General features: G+C 35.7%; 1 protein-coding gene across 1 annotated transcript in view; it reads right to left on the minus strand.

The window, feature by feature from the left end:
- Nucleotides 1-18,345, minus strand: part of SGCZ (sarcoglycan zeta) — a 459,998-nt gene extending 441,653 nt beyond the window's left edge. Inside the window, exon 1 of the mRNA XM_049631689.1 lies at nt 18,151-18,345. Coding sequence (XP_049487646.1) covers nt 18,151-18,345 — 195 coding nt within the window. The remainder of the gene's footprint in view (nt 1-18,150) is intronic.
- Nucleotides 18,346-22,657: the final 4,312 nt, after the last annotated feature.

A 22,657-nucleotide genomic window follows, 5' to 3' on the forward strand; every position in this document is an offset into this window, starting at 1 on the left:
TTCTTTCAGGCGACGTACCAATATCTACACTGCCAACAAGTCACTAGAAAATATTGAGAATATATTTTCTTTATCTAAAGAATACAGAATTCAGTCAATTACACTCTACAGAGTTTCTAAGAAATCACACAGTTGTGTTGAATTGACTTAAACAACATTAATGTCCCTGCAATAACTCAACTCGTAATTTAGTGAAGAAATCAAGGGAACATATTTATTCTTTACTGCACATGTGACTAAGCAAGACATTCTGTACTGGATGTTCTCAAAGGAGAAGGCCAGATCTCTCTTAAGCATACAAATGTGGTTTTGCTTGATTTCTTTAATGTCCATATATATGTGTATAAGTATATATACATATAAATATATACACACATGCATATCCATGCATATATAATGTTAATAGACCTTCTTTTCTTTTTTTTTCAATGTTTTAACTATCTTTGGCGGGGGGGGGGGGGGGGGAGAGAGAGAGAGAGAAATAGAAAGGGAGCAGGGTAGGGGCACAGAGAGAGGGAAGAGAGGATCTGAAGTGGGCTGTGGACTGACAGCAGTGAGCCAATGTGGGGCTCGAACTCACAAACCATGAGATCATGACCTGAGCCAAAGTCAGATGCTCACCCAAGTGAGCCATGCAGGTCCCCCTGTAGACCTTATTTTCATAACAATTTTAAGTTCCCAGTAACATTAAATGGAAGGTACCAAGACTTCCATATACCCTCTGCCCCCAACACATGCATGGTATTCTGTATTATCAACATCCTCAACAGAGTGGTAAATATATTATAATTGAGGAACCTGCTTTAAGACATCATTATCACCCAAAGCCCATGGCTGTTTGATTTTTTGATTGCTCTAAGGCATCAGCAGTTTTTCTCTGCCTTAAATCTCAGTATTTTTCCATTTGGGTGAGGGGACGCTTAAAAGGTTAGGCCAAATGTGTTCGGCTACTCAAGTATTAGGAGAATTGACAGTAGGAAATTTCATAGACCTTGAGATAAATGATCCCCAGAAGAATCTTTATGAATAATTTTAATGAAATAGCTCACAGCTATTTCTTTTTAGAAGAGAGGAAATCCAAATAAAAGTGTTCAGTTAATGAAAACTGGTTATCTTTCACTAATTTTACTTAGAATAAAATTACAATTCAAAAACTATTTCAAATGTCCATTGCATTTGCTGCTTTAAATGTAATCTTTAGGAAGAACTCAATGTATATTGTTTTGCCTCACAAAAACAGTTCTTCATGCAAAACATAGAGTAAATTCTAAATAGGAATCCTGATTGGGTAGAATACATCAGAAAAGTACGTGAAGGAGGTTGTCCATATAATGGTTATGGTACCTACATGAGTTTTGCTATTTTATAAGAATTATATATTTACTTTGTGTTTAACCAAAAGTAAAAAATACAACAAAATTATCAAGTCAAGTTACTCTGATGAAACCATCAACTCTGAACACACTGCTCCATTTTAGAATATCCATTTATATTACAGTAGATGCAGGAATCAGACCTAGTTAGTCACAGGGTGAAGCAAGTTCTTTCTCCATTAAGGAAAACATAATCAGGGTAATTAAGTTTCGCTTCTTCCTACCCAATGGGAAAAGAGAGGTCATAAGTCTTTAGTTACTCAGTTTATCTTGTTTCCTAGGACTAAATTCACTTTAATATAAAAATACACTGAGGAGGAAAATTACAATATTTCTTGATCTAATATTCAATGGCTCATAACTAAAGATTTGATTCCCGTATAGGTTTTTCTAGGTCAGTAAGACTTTTCTGATGCACTTGATATTATTTTTAGAGGACAGACATTACAGAACAAGAAAGTGTTGCTTATCTAGGATCAGGTATGCTTTTTTTTGCAAATTATACACTGATCCTATCTTGCCAGGTTTCAAAGTCTCAATTACAAAAAAAAATAGTTTGTTGGCTTTGAAAATTGAATACCTATTTCTGCATTTTCTTAAGTACAACAGGACAATTCTCATAGTACTATTTTAAGTATTCATTGTGTATTACCACATAAGGTTTTAAAAATATTTAGGTTTTCACTGATAACTCATACTTTTGTATTAATTCCAGAAAACAAAGCAATTTTATATCGAATGAAGTGAATTCACTATGATTCACATAGATTTCCACTGATTATAAAATACATGCTCATTAAATAAAGAATCTAAAAAAAAGTATAAGAATAAAAAGAGACTGCTGGTAGATCATTGCCATTTAATATTTTGCTAATAATTACTTACTATCTTTTCTCATGTAATTCTTTTTAAAAATTTGACATAACATTGCATATATTATTTAAATGTCTTTTTCACCTAATGCATAACATAAATTTATTCAGAATCATTATTACTTAAAAAATAAATTTTTAATAATTGTTACATACATAAATTTATTATTACAGATTTAACTTCTTCTCTTGTTTAGACCTTCATGTTGCTTCATATAAATAGAAGATATACTTCTTTGAGCATAATTTTTTCTCCATATCTCTGATTCTTTTAGGGTACATATCTCATGTTAAATTACTCTAAAGACATGGAATTCTAAAGAATGATACAGATTTCAAGCTATTCTCCAGAAAGGAAAAGAAAACTCATTTTATTTCCAAGTATGGCTATGCGATCATTTTATATCGGTATTACCTTTAATAAAACTTTAAATAACTATCTTTAAGTGGTAGAATATCAGGTGATCAACCAAGAATGTTGTATGTTTGTATGTAAATATAAATGTATACATTCACATGCACATTATATTTAAGATATAATATGTTTAATATATATTTATTTAATATTTGTCTTGAAGTGTGTATTATTGTATACTTAAAACTAATACTAAAATGAAAAAAAAGAAAATGTATGCTAAGTTTAAAAATGGTATTTAAAACACTGACAATATCAGGGTTTCCTGGGTGGCTCAGTCAGTTAACCATTCGGCTCAGGTTATGATCTTGCTGTTTGTGACTTCAAGCCACATGTCCGGCTCTGCCCTGATAGCTCAGAGCCTGGAGCCTGCTTTGGATTCTGTGTCTCCCTCTCTCTCTGCCCCTCTCCTGCTCGCACTCTGTCTCTCTCTCTCCCTCAAAAATAAATAAACATTAAAAGAAATGTTTTTTTAACACACTGACAGCATCAACTAGTTGTAAAAATGTGGAACAAGAATGTACATTCATTGTTCCTGGGAATGCAAAATGGCACAGCCCCTTTGGAAAATGATTTAGTTTCTCACAAAACTAAACATACTCTTACCACTTGATCTAGGAAACATGCTCCCTGGTGTATACCCAAAGGCATTAAAAACTCATGTCCACACAAAAACCTACACACACATGTTCATGGCAGCTTTATTTATGATTGCCAAAATCTGGAAGCAATCAAGAACCCTTAAGTAGGTGAATGTGTAAGAGAATTGTGACACATCCAGACAAGTATTTAGCACTAAAAATAAACAGGCTATCAAGCCATGAAAAGACACGGAGAAAGCTTAAATGCATATTACCAAATAAAACAAGCCAATCTGAAAAGGTGGCAGACTGTATAATTCCAACTATATGACATTCTAGAAAAGGCAAAAGCATGGAGACAGTGAAAGGACCGGAGTTGTCAGGTGTTAAGGCAGAAAGAAGAATACATAGGTGGAACACAGAGAATTTTTATGGCAGTGAAATTGCTCTGTATGATAGCATAACGGTAGACACACAACATTGTACATTTGTCCAAACCCACAGAATGTACAACACCAAGAGTGAACCCTAATGTAAACCATGGACTTGGAACAATAATGATGTGGCAATGTAGGTTCATCAATAGTAACAGATGAGCCACTCTGGTGAGGGTTGTTAATGGTGAGGGAAGCTGTGCATACGGGGTGTGGCAGGGCAGAGGGTACATGGGAACACTGTATTTGCTGTGAACCTAAAACTGCTCTAAAAAATTAAGCCTATTTAAAATCCTAAATAAATAAAAAAAGGGATCTAACTGTTGCTCTAACTGCATTTCTTAGGATAGTATTGAGGTGGAGTCTATTCATCCTTTGAATCTTGACTGCCTTGTGACTTTCTTTGGCTAATGGAATGCGCAGCTATGAACAATGATAGCCAACCAGTTTTTCACCTTAGATGTCTAAAAGTCTTGCATATATCTACGCTCTTCCTTGGAACTTCTAACTCATTTAAAAATGGCTAATGTACTGGAGAATGAAAAACATGTGATCCAATCACCCAGCCCATATAGAAATGAATGTCAAGTACAGGAATCAGGCATCCTAAACCAGCCAGCTAGACAGCTTCCTGCATATCTATGAGGAAGCTCTCCCAACATCAGACAATGGAATGCCCGTTCAATCCACAGATACCTGAGATACCTGAGTTAACAGAATGTTTATTATTTTAAGCTACTGGGATGTGTATCTGTTTTAAGACAGTCTTGTGGCAAGGGATCACTGATAACATCATACCTCTTTAAAATGCCTGCGAATACATAAAAAAATTGAGCATGCCTATAATTTCTTAGAAGAAATCAGGTACTCATGTTAGGGACCACTTTTTATTTGTACAGATGACAGAAAAAGTTATAGAAAGTGTCATTGTTCTGTACTTTGGTTATAATGAATGCACTATGAATATAATGAAAGAAAAAATAGAGCAACAGAATATAAATGAACAGATGTCAAATGAATAACCTTATCTTAATCCAAAATTAAGCACAAACTATTCAAAATCATGCCCTATAACACTGTGTGGGGACTTACACAGGCACTTATTAAAATATTGTCAAATAGTAAAATATGGCCTATATAAACATTGTCTTTTGGCTACAATGGCTTGTGAATAATACCAACAGTAGAATGATTCCTGAGTGAGTGGAGCACATGTGATCTGCTATTAGGGAAACAAATATTCACATATTAACCCAGTCACTTTTTAATTACAAGAAAGTGGGCAAGAATTTTTCTTTTAAAATAGAGATAATAATATACATTAAATAGGAACATATTTGTAAGACAAAATATATATAGCGCCTAACATAGTGTCTAATGAATACTTTCCCTTTTCCTTCTTAACACCAATTTCTATTTTCTTTGAAGACCCAGGTATTCGTATATTTTAAATAAATTTATAAGAGCTTTTCTAGAAATCTGGGTATTTAATTTAATTTTATTCAATTTTAATTTTTACTTTATTTTATTTTATTTTAATTTTTTATTTTATTTTTCCGCTTACGAACTAGAGCTCCTAGACAGCTATACAGTTAATATTACTTTTAAGCCATCAATCAGAAATGAAGCATAATAGAAAAAAAATAAAGTAGGTGAACTGAAAAATAAAATTCAATTTATAAGATTGTAATTTACCATGGGCTAGAGTAAACTGCATATTACAGTGGAGATATACATATTTTAAACATCGTTTAAGCAACTTGTATTGCTTTTTAATTTCATATTTTAAAGGCTAATGAATATTGAAAATAAATACTGAGGCACCTGGGTAGCTCAGCTGGTTAAGCATCCAACTTTGGCTCAGGGCATGATCTCACAGTTCGTGAGTTTGAGCCCCACATCAGGCTCTGTGCTGACAGCTTGGAGCCTGGAGCCTGCTTTGGATTCTGTGTCTCCCTCTCTCTCTGCCCCTCCCCTGCTCACACTCTGTCTCTCTCTCTTAAAAATAAACATTTAAAAAATAAGGAAAATAAATAATTCTTTTGGTAATGCACACACACATACATGCATATGTGGGTTACATTTTTATTTAAGTTTTATGCTTCCCTCCTCTGACTAAAACTGGCATCATGACATAAACTTGTTGGCTTATATAAAACTTTTAATAAATGGACAGTGCTTCTGTAGTTTGGTTTAAGTCAAGCCCGAGATCAAAAAAGAATAAAGGGGATAGGAGAGGTGACAGGGGCTTAGCATATTTCAAAATCTCTTAAACCCAGAAATATACAAAAATTATGGATGCAAAAATAGGTGAATTGTAAGAAAATAAGTATTTTACTCTCTACTGACATTATTCAGTTACAGAATTTATAAGGCACATTGAAGTACAGTTGAACATACTTGGAGATATTTTATGGATCATCACTCATGCTTTGGGAAGAACATAGTGGGCTACCCCAAAGCTGATAGCCATCACCTGACATAAATAGTTTCCAACACAGTGTACTTATATGCAAGGGCACTTTAATGGTGAATTTTCATATGCATTTAAAACTAAATATTAAACTATTTATTTAGCAATTTATTATGTAGTATTAATCTATATTTGGTCCTGGATAAGTTTACAAACTAGTGAATAGAAAGTTTATGGTGATATTATTTAAATTAACCAATCCATATGAATTCCTGTCCAATAAGATTAATTTTATGAAAATAATATTTTATTTGCTTGGAAACAACAAATATGACATTTCAAGTATGCTTCTGAAAAGCAAATGTTTACTTTTATTGTTACAAAATAGCAAAGCATTAAACCTTAAGATAATTACCATTATTTCATTTTTTAATAATTTTTAAACGTGTATTTATTTTTGAGAAGGGAGAGCACACGTGTGTATGTGAATGGGAGGGGGCAGAGAGAGAGAGAGAGACAGAAGATCTGAAGCAGGCTCTGCCCTCTCAGCACAGAGCCGGACGCGGGGCTTGAATTCATAAACCGTGATATCTTGACCTGAGCTGAAGTCAGGTGCTTAACCAACTGAGCCACTCAGGTATTCCCATTATTTCATTTTTACTTAAAATCATCCCCAAATTTCCTACGTCTTGTAAGACGCACTATGTGCTATTATTTGTGCAAGTAAGCACACATATAAAACATACTACCTTAAGTTCAATCTGATCTAACACATTTTATGTTCTGGCTATGAGTCACCCACATAGGTGAATGATTTTATCTTTTTGGACTTCCATTCTATGTAAAATTAGGGCACCGAATTGAAGTCATTTCCAGCTCTCTACAATATACAATTTATTAAACATATAAACTCAAGTCTGTACTTTCTCCAACTTTTCATTCAATAACTAATGTTATTAATTCCTTATTTTCTCCTGCAAATACCTAGTAGTCTAATGTACTTTCATTTTGCACGTGATACACACAACTTATGATTTATGTTATGTCATGGTTTTTGTAGTTTATTTCTGTAAAAAGAACTACTACCTGGTACTTGTTTGAACTTGGATAAAAATGACTAAATATTTCTTTATAAAGTCAGGGATAGAAAATGTACTGCTGGGCTAAGACTAAGCATGAAAGATTCCATCTGAGAGGGACAATTTGTCAGAAAATTATGAGGAGGTACAAACAGAGGGCTATAATGGAAACAGTCTTGCAACATTAACTATATCATTCACTCTCATCAATTCTGTAATAAATCCACACACCACGCTGAGAGGTGGTGCAGGCTGGATGGTTCTCCAGCAGGCAGGCCCTCACGGCCGGTACTCCCCCTCGATGTGACCATGGTGCCACTGAAAGTAGTGGCCCATCGTGGCTTGGGGGGCGGGGCACCATGATTCATGCACAGAGGGATTAATTGGGAAAATGGAAATGGCAGGCCCAAAAGGGAGACAAGAGCTGTAACCCTAAATCACCATCAGAGTGGTGTCTTCATGGCCAATTACTTACTCCTCAGCAAAATATAGTTTAAGCAGAGCAAAGCTTGGAACACAGTCACGAAACTGCCTTTATGAAAATCACTGCCTCTTTTATAAAGGTGCCATTAATAAGCACCAGTGCTCTATCCAGAAATTAAACCTCAGGCTCGCTCTGCCAAAATCAAAAGTGCAGGCATGTTCAGAACTTACAGAGGAATTTTTCACTGTTCTAATTACTGACTATGAGACACTAGGTATGTTTCCCCATTAAATTAATAAGAGTTTAGGAAATTGAGGTATCCTTGGTCCAACAGATTCAAAATGTAATTGACAAGCCATGATGTCATAGTTATATAGTTAATAGTGTTGTATGAATGCACTGAGGTAGAGAAGTAAATCATTTACTGAAGAATACTGAACTCTTTAATTTTAATTTAAATTTGACAACACGAATGCAACAAAAAGTGGTGAAAAGAACATGAACTTTAAAACTGTGTAGCCCATGCTTCTAACGTTGCTCATCAATGTGACATTTGGGAAGTTTATAGAATTTCCCTAGGCTTGTGTGTCTTTCACTGTCAAAGGGGATAGAGTATCTACTCTGCAGAGTTGTTGTGAAATTCATTAAGGACTGGTCTATACAGCACATCATCTTGCTGAATACAAACTACATATTACATAAATAAATATCTTAATTTCACTCTCCTATCTAGAGGTGATAGCCTAAGGTTATAATTCAGGATGTTATAAAAACAATTCAGAATACAATGTCTCAATCAGATAGTAATTTAAAACTCTGAACATAAAAGACGCTCAGAACATTTAGGACTAAAAACAGACATCCCCCTCTATCATCCACTTAATGTTAATTACAATTTTTTCCCCAAATTGTTCAAAAAGGAGATTAGCTCTCTCTGGTAAATGAGTCCCCACTTTAAGGTAATGCAGGTTTTCAAAAACAAACAAAACAGCTAAAATAACTATGATGTTTGACAGCTGAACAGTTCCTCCTATAAGTTCTAAAAATACTTTTTTATATCTAAGCATTAAATCGTAATTTCAAAAGAAATCTTTTTTATCCCTTGATTGTCCTAAGGAAATAAAGCATTTTCTCTGATAAAATGTATCATATAAACCAGACTTAATTACAGGTCAACACCACAGACCATTTTACAAATGAAGAAACTGGAGTTAGAAGGCTAAGTAACTTGCACAAGGTCATGCCGCTGACCAGCAGTGAGGGAGCTGGAACGTGAACCAGCCTGGTTCAAAGGCTCATGCTCTTAGCCTCTATGCATATGTTTAGCATGAACAAAATTATAAACACCGTCACTTATATTATTTATTTATGATTGCACATGGAATCAAGGTCCTTTCATCTTTCTAGGACAGTTTTAGACTCGACTTTAATAGAAAGAATTAAGTTCATCCACATGATGGCTGGAAGAACTTTGAAGCTGGAACAGCAGAAATGAGTAAGGGTAACAATACCAGCAAACCCTTAGATGGCTGTCAGGATGTGCCAGGCATTTCTGAAGATCTGTCATTATTTTAATCGTTTTGATGTCTATAATAATCTCATGGAAAAAATTATAATGTATCCATTTGACAGTGTATGAAACTGAGCCATTGTTTAGATAACTTGCCAAAGGTGACACAGCTAATAACTGCCAAAAACAGGATTTGGGTTCAAAGTTCATTCTTTTCACCACGGCCTGACAAATGATGAGAGGTGTTTTGTCAGTACTGGCAGTCTAAGGAGATCCTGCCATCGACACCAATTTTTTACGGAAAAATACCACACTAGCAGGTAGGAGACACTCAAGTGTTTTCCCTGGTTATATAACACTTATGAATAAGAATAAATTCATTTGATGGTCTTAAGTGTTGCATATACAAAATTGTATGCAGGTTTTGAGAGGAATGAATGCTTACCAGAAAGAGTATGAGGTTCAGACTTTCTTAATTTTTTCCCAAATCTGATTGTGAGTCCATGTTTTATAACAATGCTGTGAGAAAGACACATGACGGAACCCACATCCCCTACTTTTGCCCTTGTGGGCCACTTGAATAAAAACTATTGCCTTTTCTACTTGAGGCTGTTACTGACTCCCATCCTCTTTCTTTCAGTCACTGGACATTAGATTAAAATTAGTGTGTATTTTGTTTGTTGTGCTTATGTGTGTGTGTGTGTTTTTAATCAAAGTAAATTCAGAAAATCGCAAGTATCCCACACCTAACACCAAGTTGGATGAACATATGTCTCCAGGAAATCTTAATGCTCCATTGATTTCAACTGTTCAGTGAAGAGGCATTTGGGGCCGTTATGTGTGATTATGGTGAGCAGGCCCAGGCTCCACAGCAGCAGGTGCCCACCCAAAAGAGGAAGTCAGGAAACACACAGTCATTTTCTCTCATGCCCGAAGGTCTGATTACTTCTTCTGGAGGGACCATAAACAAGTGATGGCACAAAAGTTCTGGGATTTGGTGGTAACATACAAGTAACTGCCAGCCTATGGCACCTCTTCATTACTGACAGATCTTGCCTCAGAGATGATGAAGTAGGATAGGATAGAAATAGAGTATTTTTGGGGTGCCTGGGTGGCTCAGTTGGTTGAGCGACCGACTTCAGCTCAGGTCATGATCTCGCAGTCTGTGAGTTCGAGCCCCGCCTCAGGCTCTGTGCTGATGGCTCAGAGCCTGGAGCCTGCCTCGGATTCTGAGTCTCCCTCTCTCTGCCCCTTCCCCACTCATGCTCTGTCTCTCAAAAATGAATAAACGTTGAAAAATTAAAAAAAAAAAAGAGTATTTTTACATAAAATACAAGGTTTGTTTTTTGTTTGTTTTTTGTTTTGTCCATGAAAAAGAGAACACTAGGATTGTTACTGTAGTCACTACTGAGGGAATGAGTCAGAACTAGTATTCGGAGCTTCAAGGGACTATATTTTTCCTGAAAAAACATCTTCTTACCTAAGGGCCTTGGGATTCTGGGAGAAAGTATGCTATGCTTGTCTTCCTGTTAGGGGAAGCTGGTCACCATGGCTGAAAGATGTGAAAAGACCTGAGGAATGCCACTGTCTTAATGCGGGAGGGTGAGATTTCAGTTACAGACAAAAGCCTGGACATAAAAACAGAAACCAACTGGGATCTGAAGCAGTTTTACAGAAAGAACAAGTGGAAACATTAAGACATTCAATTTGAGGCTCCCTCTACTCAAAGTGAATCTCGACTTTTTAAAGTTACAAAAAGTCAACCAAAAATAGTGTATCACCACCTGGTAGGTGCCTGGCCACGCTACCAAGATAAATAAGACAATATAAAACCAGCTCCGCTCTTTGAGGAATCCCTGCATTATTGGCACCAAAAGAGGGAAGATGAAGCCTTTTCCAAAGGCTCTGTCTCTGCTGTGTTTCTGGTAGGCCCATTACCCATGTTCCATATTTTGTCTCTAAGCCAAAGAAACTATGTTCCCACTTCAAGGGGGAAGCAAAAAAGTTAATCATTCTCTGGGTTTTGTCCTAGGCCCCAAACACCTGATAACATCTAAGACGAGCCAGACAAATCACTACCTCCACCTTTGGTAATTTGTGGAATAGTACCTATTCACCTGACACTCACCTTTGATTGGACCCTATCCTACACTCCTGGGGGAGCAGGTACCCTAGACCCTTTTCTAATACAAACCTCTGGCCCCGAGCACTAATGAGACTCATTCCTTTCTCCTTTTCCAGTCTCCCGGACACTCTCTCTGCTAATCTCTACCTATCATTCACGCTGTTCAATAAACTCTGTTTTCAGTTTCTCTAGCTCACGTTTGATTTCTATCCTGCGTGAAGCCAACAATCTTCTTGGTTGATCCTGTGGGACCCTCTCCTGGGTTCTTGGACCCAGCCTGCCTGCATCAGGACTTGGGGAAAATTGGTAAAAGGAAAGAGTCTATATTGAGATGAACCATGATTATACATCTAATGCAACATAGTAAGTACTATCACAGAGATAAGATACACGAATAAAAAAAGATACAGGAATAAATCTGTCAGGAAGCGACCCCTAAACAAACCAGTAAATAAGGAGGATCTTTATCAGGTAGTTGGGTGTCAGATTTGTAGCTTAAGAAGTAGCAATTTAGCTGGCACATCTCTGCTAAGAGGAGAGGAAAACAAAAGAAACCCTTACAGGGTGCTGGTGGTAATACAAACTGATTCAATCCCTTTGGGGAAAAATGATTTAAAAGTCAGTATTTATAGACACACACTCAAGACTCTAGAACCTATAGAAAAACTCGTGTATGTGAGCAACCACAATTATCAATATATAAGAATGTTCAGAGGATCATTGTTTGTGAGAACAAATTAAATAACCAAAATCACTGAAAACAACTCAAAAAGAGGATTTATAAATAAAATAAATAAGGTATGTTCATTCAGTGAAATCTTCAGCAGTAATAAGTACATTGCAGTTACATACACGAACAGAGATAAATCTCGCAAGCATATTGTTAAGGTAAAACAGCATACAGTGTGAGGTTTATATGCACATATACATACATGAAACTAAATAAAAGCAAGAAAAACACTCAGGGTCATAGTTCTTTCTAGACATAGTTAGGGATTTATTTTTCCTGCTGGGTGATGGTGGCACAGGTGTTCATTTTATTATTATTGCTAATGCTATTATTATTAATGGTTCAAATATACATTATATGTATATTCTTTTGTAGGATAAAATATTTCATAATAAATAAAGTGTTAATAATGGCAATTCTCTGTACTACCGATACGGATAATCAAGATTGGTCCTGTCTCCCTCAAATGTTTGGGTTTAAATGCAGGGGTTTCAGGGAATTATTAAACTTGGTGTTCAGAACACGAAACTGCTTTTTCAATGTAGATGTTAATAAAAACCCCTCTACAGTCCACGGAACCATATCGTGTGCTTATGAGACCTGAAACAGCAACAAAGACACCTAGGACAACTCATAGCCTTTTTATCAATTCATCCCAGCTAGAGCAGGTTTTTGGAAGGGCACAAATCATAGTGAAGTGAAGAGTTAATTAGCTTTCAATGCAGGTAATGTTGAAGACAGATATTTATTCCACAAAAATGTATTAAGAGCTAATTATCTGTCAGGCACTGTCCTCTGCCTTGGGAATACAACAATGCAAAAAGGGTCAAAAACCCTGAGCTCTATGAAGCTTATATTCTATCCGTGGGGAAGTAAAAACAGACAATGAACATAGTCATATACGGAGAAGCAATCTGTGATAAGCATGGTAAGGAGAGAAGAAAAAAGCAATGAAACATCAATTTCATATTTCATACTGAAGCTTCCCACACACCCTGTATATGTCCATAGATTCTGGGTAAGAAATAAAATACATTTGGTGTGGGGACACAGCTTTGATAAATGTAAGAACTGGCTAGATATACAGTGATAGAAACGTTTATTCTGACCTCATGGTTCCATTGAAGAGTAAAATGAAGAAAACTGTGGAGTAACAAGTCTGGTGATGGACACACTAACAAATTATAGCGTACTGCAAATGTACTTTAGCCATCTTAGGTAAATCAATAATGGCTATGGATGGCATGCCACTGGGTTAATGACAAAGGTAAAAAAAAAAAAAAAAAACAAAAGCAAAAACAGAAAACAAAAGAATAGTCACACGAGTGAGATGGGAATATGTGACACTTCATTTACCAACGTAGTAGAGCACAGGACTGCATACTTAGCAAATGTGTGTTATTTCATACTTCCCAAAACTATCTTTTAGAGTTTTTAGCTGTAAAACCAGTAGGAGAGCAGAAAACCGAATACAGTGATATGTGTACTGTCTCTTAACTTTAGAAAGGTACACTAAAAGAAAAGAAAGTATGATAAAATATATCAGTAACTCTCTGGCCAATGGTCATAAACAGAAAGATATCTTAAAAATGTTAATAGTCTTAGAAACATATAATGATAATAATGTAGTAGAGATAATATTTGAAATAAAGGCAAATGGCAACTAAAGAAGACAAAGTGACTGCATAAGAATTTCTCTTACTTAGGGGTGCCTGGGTGGCTCAGTAGGTTAAGCCTCTGACTTTGGCTCAAGTCATGATCTCATGATTGGTGGGTTCAAGCCCCATGTCGGGCTCTGTGCTGACAGCTCAGAGCCGGAAAACTGCTTCAGATTCTGTGTCTCCCTTTCTCTCTGCCCCTCCCCCACTCATGCTCTGTCCCTCTCTCAAAAATAAATAAACATCAAAAAAAATTTTAAATAAAAATAAAAAAAGAATTTCTCTTAACTTATTCTGATGTTTAGATATTAAAAGAAATATATATATATATATATATATATATAACATAGAGAATGTATATCTATTTTAATAAAGATCTAGAATATTTATTTACATACAATATATATGCTAGATGTGACTATGTTAAGTTTATGTATGTGTACACTGTATGTGAATTTGTATATGTATATATACATAGGTGTGTGTTTGTGTAAGAACATACGTATGTGTGTGTGTGTGTGTGTGTATTAGAACAAACTGTGGTCTGGATAAAATAATAAATTCATGTCAGTTTGAAAGAACAGAACTAGTATCCCATGACTGGAGTAATATATGAGAGACTGCAACAAAATATCAAGATGTTAAATAGCAGTACAACTACCCAGTGATTTAATGCGATGGTCTTTTTATCCAAAGGAGGAAAGGAGGGTTTTTATCCAAAGGTGGGTTTATCCAAAGGAGGGTTTATCCAATTGAGGGTTCCCTCAATTTGTGTGACCAAATTGAGGGAATATACAGAGTGACCTCTAGTAGTGTGTGGATGGCTGAACTAAAAATCTCTCAGTTCCTTTTTAATCCTAAAAGATTATGATACCCAGCCCTACATCTTGTGGGATGTCCTTTCAACTAATATTCATCACACCGATCACAAGTTTCTAACATTTTTTTTTCCCAAATTGTTCAATTGATTGATTGTTCCAATTATTACCCATATCTGGGCATTCATGACCTCTCAGTCACAACATTGATGACTTTCCTCACCCTCTTTGCTTAATAAACGGCATTTATTTTCCCATTCTTCCTTTGATGGCTAGTTAACATAGCCAATCAAATGAAGTTGCAATTGAGGCCAACATTTACTTGGTACTCGTGATTAAAATGAATATTATTATATCAATTTTCAATTTTCAAATGCAGAACAAACTTACTTAGGATGAGCACTTGAGCCAAGAAAAGAATATTGCCTTATCAGGATGCCTAGATTCGACAGATCTTCTAAATTAGTCCATTTATATTGAACCACATAGCTATTATACCAACCAACCAACAACAACAACAAAAACACGTAATTGGGTTATACTGATCTTGAGAGAATGAAGTTTCACAATCTCCTTCAACAAGTCATTCCTACATTTACCAACTCTCACAGACAGGAAATTGTGGTGTTTATCTATCTTAAGCCTTTCACCCTGTAGTATAAACTAATTTCCGTTTTCTTGATTCTCTGCACCTGGGTATCTTAGCAGCTGTGTGATCTTATTTTCCACAAAATAAGAAACAGAATAAGGTCATATCAACCACACAGATCATGCATAATATTAGTCAGAATGATAGACTCCATGAAACATCATAAAACAGATTGGCAGCTACCCTTGCTGTGCAAAAACAAAACAAGACAAAACAAACCACAACATTTTGGTAACAATAACGTGCCCCATCTGCTGAAATAAAAGATGTTAACAGCCACATATTTCCATGGATTGTATGGAAACAGTTATAAAGAAAGAGAAATACATTTTGTGTAAATCAATAATACACCCCAAATAAATTTACACATCATTTACTACTTCTTACGATAATAGTATGGCAAATGGTGTCAGGTATTCACTCTAGAGATAGATACAATCATAATGTACCAGTGAAAACATAAAATTGATTTTGTTACTGCTCTAATATAAGAGGATTACAAATTATTTCACTTTTCAAATTCATACAACTTAATCTGGTGTGCAGTATTCAGAACTGCTAAACTCAGCAACTATTTAAGTAATGCAGAATTTCACTAGACAATCATGAATTACTACATTGAGATGTAGAATATATTACCTTACAGAGATTATCTTGACTCAATAATTACTTCATGTTTCACTTACATGAATTATGTCACTTACATAGAAATAGCTTCCGAGCCTGAAGAACACATAGCCTTCTATTTTGATTATTAAAAAAATAACATTGTGGAAAGAAAGAAAGAAAGAAAGAAAGAAAGAAAGAAAGAGAAAGAAAGATCCATAAATAAATAAATAAATAAATAAATAAATAAATAAATAGACAAATACCAAAACTCTTATGAAAATAAACTCCTTTTCATTATCCCCAGGAATATGTTGACATACATATTGGCCAGCTGAGGTTCAAATTAGATAGCACCACAGGTGACAGAAACCCTGAGGCCGGCATGGATCCTGAGGACAAAGGTGATTGTTTCAATTATTTCCCTTGAATGGCTTATCCAGCTTTGACCTCAGCATGAGGCAAGGTATTGGGAGCCTGATCCATGCAGCCATGTAATTATGCATTTAAGTTTATTTTCTTAATTAATTTAAATATGCTTGAGAAATATACAGGGCCTGAATCTGAAAGCTCCCATGGCCTGGTTACTGGATAGAGACAAGACTCCTGAAGTGAGAGAGTTGATCACAACTTTCATGAGTTTTAGAAAGATGCTCATTGGAAGAGATGATCAAATGTTTGAAATTTCAAATCTTGGAGAAAGTTATAGTCTTTATTTCTTTCAAAGTGATTTTTCTTTGTTTTGTTTTGTTAAGAAAAATGAGGTTAAAGAAATTGCTGTCAGCAACTGCTAATTTGGCTGATAGTCAAAAACACATAAAAGAATCTTCAGAGTTATACACATTGCCCCTGATATGTGGTAAAGGAATCATTAACGGAGCACGGACATTGGTAAGGGAGGCAGGAGCAGAACTCAGAACAAAAAGAATAGGAGCAGAATTGGTATAATCTACGCCAAAATATTCCCAATTGTGGGGGTGGGGGACACTGAGCCAACTCTTGGGACAAAGGAACAGTTCAGATGTATTAACAGAGTCTCTTAAAGAAATAATTTGTCTAGTAGCCCCCAGTTCCACCTTTAGCCACCCACAGACTCACAGACCTTGATCAGTGACCCTGAACACATGTCCATCGCTAGGATATAGTCATTTTCTCTAATCCTGGAACATACTGAGTTCTGCTCAACTTTTGCCTTTCTTTTTTCTTTTTTCTTTTTTTTTTCTTTTTGATGAATAACCTTCAAAATTTGCACCGTATCAGAGAAATGGAACCCTTGCTCAGCTCATTTTACTCCGTGAACATATGCTCTTCTGTCATGATTTGTACAGTTATAGTTTTTCCTCTCTGGAAGGCTAGGCCACCTGCTTTCCCAGGGTCTTTGCACACAACTGCAGTATCCTACACTATGGACAGATGCTGGGCTCATTTTCCCTTTTAAGATTTTGTTTCAAGTTAGAATTGTATGTTAGTGAACTCAGAAAGAAACTACTTTTGGCTAAGTCAATACACTGTAGAGTTTAAAAAAAAAAAAGAAAAGAAAAGAAAAGAAAAGCAGCAGCAACAGCCCAGTACACAAAGATCAGTGAAGTTAAACAGCCAGCTTTATACTTGCCCCTGAGGACGCAGAGTTCTAAGGATTAACAGCAGTCTGGTCAGCAAGTGTAAGATACCTGCTTCAATGTGAAGATATCTGAAGTCTTTAAGGAAAGGCAGAAAGCTTTAAAGGCAGAGTCGAAAAATTTAAGAATTTAGCCAGAAAATATGAAGTGAGCTCAACCAGACTTTCCTGAAGTGAGTAATTTTTCCCAGATAAGTCATGCTCATTGTTTTATTGAACACATACAATAAATTAAAGCAAAATTCATCAATGAGTTATATATTTTATATTATTACTTTTCATGAAAGAGTGATTTAATTTCTGGTTTTATATTTACCATGCTTGTGCGCCAAAAAATGAGATCACCATCTGGTGACAATTACAGACATTGGTCCATGTGGCCCAGGAGAAATTCCAGAGTTTAGATTTGATCATGCAGTATGTTACACAGAAAGCATAGGGAGGAAGGTAAATACTCTGTGCAAAGTATTTTAAAGGTACTTGTGATATTTAATATTAATTTTAATATCAAATATCATGTCTAAACAACTCATTTCCTACATTACCAGGTTTAGCAAGCAATAGTTCAAGCTTATAGGTTGAAAGTTTTCTAACTTGCTAATGAATCGGTGTTCTGTACTATCTCATGATCTCAATTTCCCATACTTAAATGGCAGATAGTAATATACATGTGTCACGGATACATACTGAATGTAGTCTTAAAATAATACATGACAGTCTTTGGAATTTCAAGACACATACTTGTAAAGATTAAGAAAAATAACTTTCAATTAAAAAATAAAAATAACAGCACTGTATCGTCTTTGAATCAAAAGCAGTAGGTATAAAATCATGGTGGTACTTACCACGGTGAAATTCATCACTTTCAATATCCATATTGTCATGGCTAAGTTAACTATCATGGTAACCAACAGCAGAAGGACAAAGAAGTATAAGCACCTCTTTCGCCATCCATAAATCCCCACTGGGTAAAGTTGTGCATTCTCAGCCCTTGGCAGGTTGTTTTGTTGTGTTGCTAGTATGTATTGTTCTCGAGTCATCTGAAAAAAAAGAAGAAGAACAAAAGAAAGAAAAGAAACATTCAAAACTAAAACCAATGGGTTTTATTTATTTATTTATTTATTTACTTATTTATTTACTTATTTGTTTCCTAGCATTTATTTTTTTAATATGAAATTTATTGTCAAATTGGTTTCCATACAACACCCAGTGCCCATCCCAACAGGTGCCCTCCTCAATGCCCATCACCCACTTTCCTTCCCTCCCGCCCCCCATCAACCCTGTTTATTCTCAGTTTTTAAGAGCAAGAGCACTGCTAGGAATTTACCCAAGGGATACAGGAGTGCTGATGCATAGGGGCACTTGTACCCCAATGTTTATGGCAGCACCTTCAACAATAGCCAAATTATGGAAAAGCCTAAATGTCCATCAAATGATGAATGGATAAAGAAATTGTGGTTTATAAACACAATGGAGTACTACGTGGCAATGAGAAAGAATGAAATACGACCTTTTGTAGCAACGTGGATGGAACTGGAGAGTATGATGCTAAGTGAAATAAGTCATACATAGAAAGACAGATACCGTATGTTTTCACTCTTACGTGGATCCTGAGAAACTTAACATAAGACCATGGGGGGAGGGGCAGGGAAAAAAAAAAGTTAGAGAGGGAGGGAGCCAAACCATAAGAGACTCTTAAAAAACCGTTTTGTTTTTTTTTTAAACCAAAAGATACAACATACCTACAGATGGGTAGTAAGTGTTCAAAGAACTATTGCTGTGTATTGAAAATTAAATAATTAAATTAAAATTGATTAAAATCTTACAAAATGCCTCCTATCACATCATTGATGCTGCATTTTAGAGCTGTTCAACTAGCTGTGGTATTTCTGAGATGTATATTATTTTCAGTCAGATTTGCCCAATTCTAACAGTAACCTTTTCTCTGGAGAGTGATGATGGTGCAGCTCTACTCCCTGGTGTCTATAACCTAAAATTCCATGCACATCCCAGTTACTCTTGGAATAAGTGTCACCTGTTTCTTGGGGTAGACAGAGACCAACTGTATCTCAAGACATTTCTGTACCTTTATCTAAAAATACAGGGTATCAGTGGCTCAGTGTATATGTTCTAGTAAAATGTAAGTGCATTTGAAAGAACCAACGGGAAGAAAATACACTTTCATTTAGAATTATATAGATTTAGCTATTTGGTTGGTGCTTTTACTTAGAACTTTGTTGGTTATTTATTTTAGTTGTATTTCAATGAGTTCTCAAAATAAAATTGATCTCTAAAAAACACAAAACACAACACTGTACTATCTAATTATATAATATTATATAACATATTGATATATGCAGAAGTCCATTCTGGAAAAGGGGAGGTGGTATTCCTTGGTAATGTATAAATTTAGGTTTGAAGTTAATTCTTTCAAAAGGCTAATCCGTTATTTTCTGCCCGATACAACCAAGAAGTATGGTTAAGAAAACTCAAAGAATATGTACTAGGTATACAATTTTTAGAATAAAATATTTATTACCTGAGGGATAAAAAATAATTTTTATAAAATATAATTTTCTCTAAGGCAATAAGTTTTTTTAGTTTAGTGTTTTTCTCCTTAGGTCTTTTCAGAATTCTCTTATTGTGTATGTCCATTAAACAATTACTACAACGGAAATAATGCTGAATAAATACACCAAAATAAAAACAGCATCAGCGAAGAATTATAATTACCTGTCAAGTAATATAAAAAATACAGTTATATCTCATTGCATTGTGCGTCACTGTATTGTGCTTTGCAGTTTCTGTGCTATTGTCAAATTGAAGATTTGTGGCAATGCTGAGTTAAGCAAGTCAATCGGTGACTTTTTCCAACAGCATTTGTTCATTTTAAATCTGTGTCTTACATTTTAGTAATTCTCACAATATTTCAAACTTTCATTATTATATCTGTTGTAGTGATCTATGCCCAGTGATTCTGATGTGACTAATAATTGTTTTGGCACCATGAACGACACCCGTATAAGATGATGGCTTAATTGATAACTGTGTGTTTTGACTGTTCCACCAAGTGGCCATTCCCTCTCTGTCTCCTTTTCCTCAGGCCTGCCTTTTACCTGAGATAGAACAATACTGAAATTAGGCCAACTAAAAACCCTACAATGATTTGTTGTGATGCACACCAGATACTATATGGAAGTGTTGAATCACCATATTATAGACCCGAAACTGATATTACACTGGATGTTAACTAACTGGAATTTAAATAAAAGCTTAACAAACACACAAAAAACCCTGCAATGACCTCTAAGTGTTCAAGTGAAAGGAAGAGTTGCATGTCTCACTTTCAATCAAAAGCTAGAAATGATTAAGTTGAGTGACAAAGCCTTGTCTTCTTGGGCCAAACAGTTATCCAAGATGTGAATACAAAGAAACAGTTCTTGAAGGGAATGAAAGCGCCACTCTCTCAAACACATGAGGATAAGAAAGCAAAATAGCCTTACTGTTGATACAGAGAAAGTCTTAGTGTCTGGACAAAAAAAAATCAAACCAGCCACAACATTACTTTAAGCCAAAGCCTAACCCAGAGCAAGGCCCTAACTCTTCAATTCTACGAGGGCTGAGGGAGGTGAGGAACCTGCAGAAGACAAGGTGAAGCTAACAGAGGTTGGATCATGAGGTAGAAATACAAAAGCCATTTCCAAACACAAAAGCCTGCAAGGTGAAAGGCCAAGTGATGACGTAGAATCTGCAGCACATTATCCAGAACTAACTAAGATAAGTCATGAAGGAGGCTACACTCAACAAAAAATTTTCAGTGGGATGGAGTAGGCTTCTACTGCAAGAAGATACTAGGAGTTTTATATCTAAAGGAGAAGTCAAAGCCTGCCTTCCAAAGCTTCAAAGGACTCTCTTGTCAGGGACAAATGCGTCTGAAGACTTCAAGTTGAGACCAGTGCTCATGTACCCTTCCAAAATTCCTAGGGCCCTAAAGAATTATGTTCAATCCACTCTGCAAATGCTCTACAAATTGAACAACAAAGCCTGGAGGGTAGCGTATCTATTTACAACATGGTTTAGTGACTATTTTAAGTCCCCCGTTGAGAACTATTGCTCACGAAAAGATTATTTTCAAAGTATTACTACTCACTGCCAATACACTTGGTCATCCAAGTGCTCTGATGAAGAGGTACAACCAGATTAATGTTGTTTTCATGCCTGATCCATTATGCAGTCCATGGATCAATGAGTAATTCTGACTTTCAGGTAGAAATACATTTCATAAGGCTAGGTGCCATAGACAGAGATTCTTCTGATGGATCTGGGCAAAATAAAATGAAAACCCGGAAAGGATTCACTATTCTAAATGCCATTAAGAACATTCACGATTCATGAGATGAGGTCCAAATATCAACATAAACAGGAGCTTGGAAGAAGTGGCTTCCAACCCCCATGTATGACTTTGAGAGGTACCCGACTACAGTGGAGGAAGAAACTGCAGATGTGGTGGAAAGAGCAAGAGAACGAGGATTAGATCAGGGACTGAATCGGGGCAATCTCAAGATCAAACCTGAACGAATGAGGGGTTGCTTCTTATGCTTATGGATGAACAAAGAAAGTGGTTTCCTGAGATGGAATCTATTCCTGGTAAAGATGCTGTGAAGATTATTGAAATGACAACAAAAGAGTTAGACTATTACATAAACTTAGTTGATAAAGCAGCAGCAGGGTTTGTGAGGATTGACTCCAATTGTGAGAGAAGTTTTACTGCGGATAAAGTGCTATCAAACGGCATGGCATGCTACAGAGAAATCATTTGTGAAAGGAAGAGTCAACTGATGCAACAAACTTCAGTGTTGTCTTATTTTAACAAACTGCCACAGCTACCCTAACCTTTACCAACCACCAGCAGGAGCAGTCAGCAGTCATCAACCTCTACGACTCTTCACCACCAAAAAGATCACAACTCACTGTAAGCTCAGACGATGTTTAGCATATTTTAGCAATAAAGTATTTTTTCCTTGGGGTATGTACCTTGTTCTCTTAGACATAATGTTGGTGCACACTTAATAGACTACAGTATAATAGTTTAAACATAACTCTTATATGCACTGGGAAATCAAAAAAAATTATTTGATTCACTTTATAAAAATATTTGCTTTATGTGGTGGTCTAGAAAAGAACCTGCAATACATCTGAGGGGTGCCTATGTATGTTATAGAAAATATGTACCACAAGAGTATAAGTATCAGTGTTCACTGAACCAATCCTACTCTAAGTAAAATGTGGAACCATATATTGATAAATGCTAACATCCAATTTTTTTTGTTTTTTCCCAATTTTTTTTTATTT

Source organism: Panthera uncia, chromosome B1 (assembly GCF_023721935.1).
Source record: "Panthera uncia isolate 11264 chromosome B1, Puncia_PCG_1.0, whole genome shotgun sequence".
Lineage (NCBI taxonomy): Eukaryota > Metazoa > Chordata > Mammalia > Carnivora > Felidae > Panthera > Panthera uncia.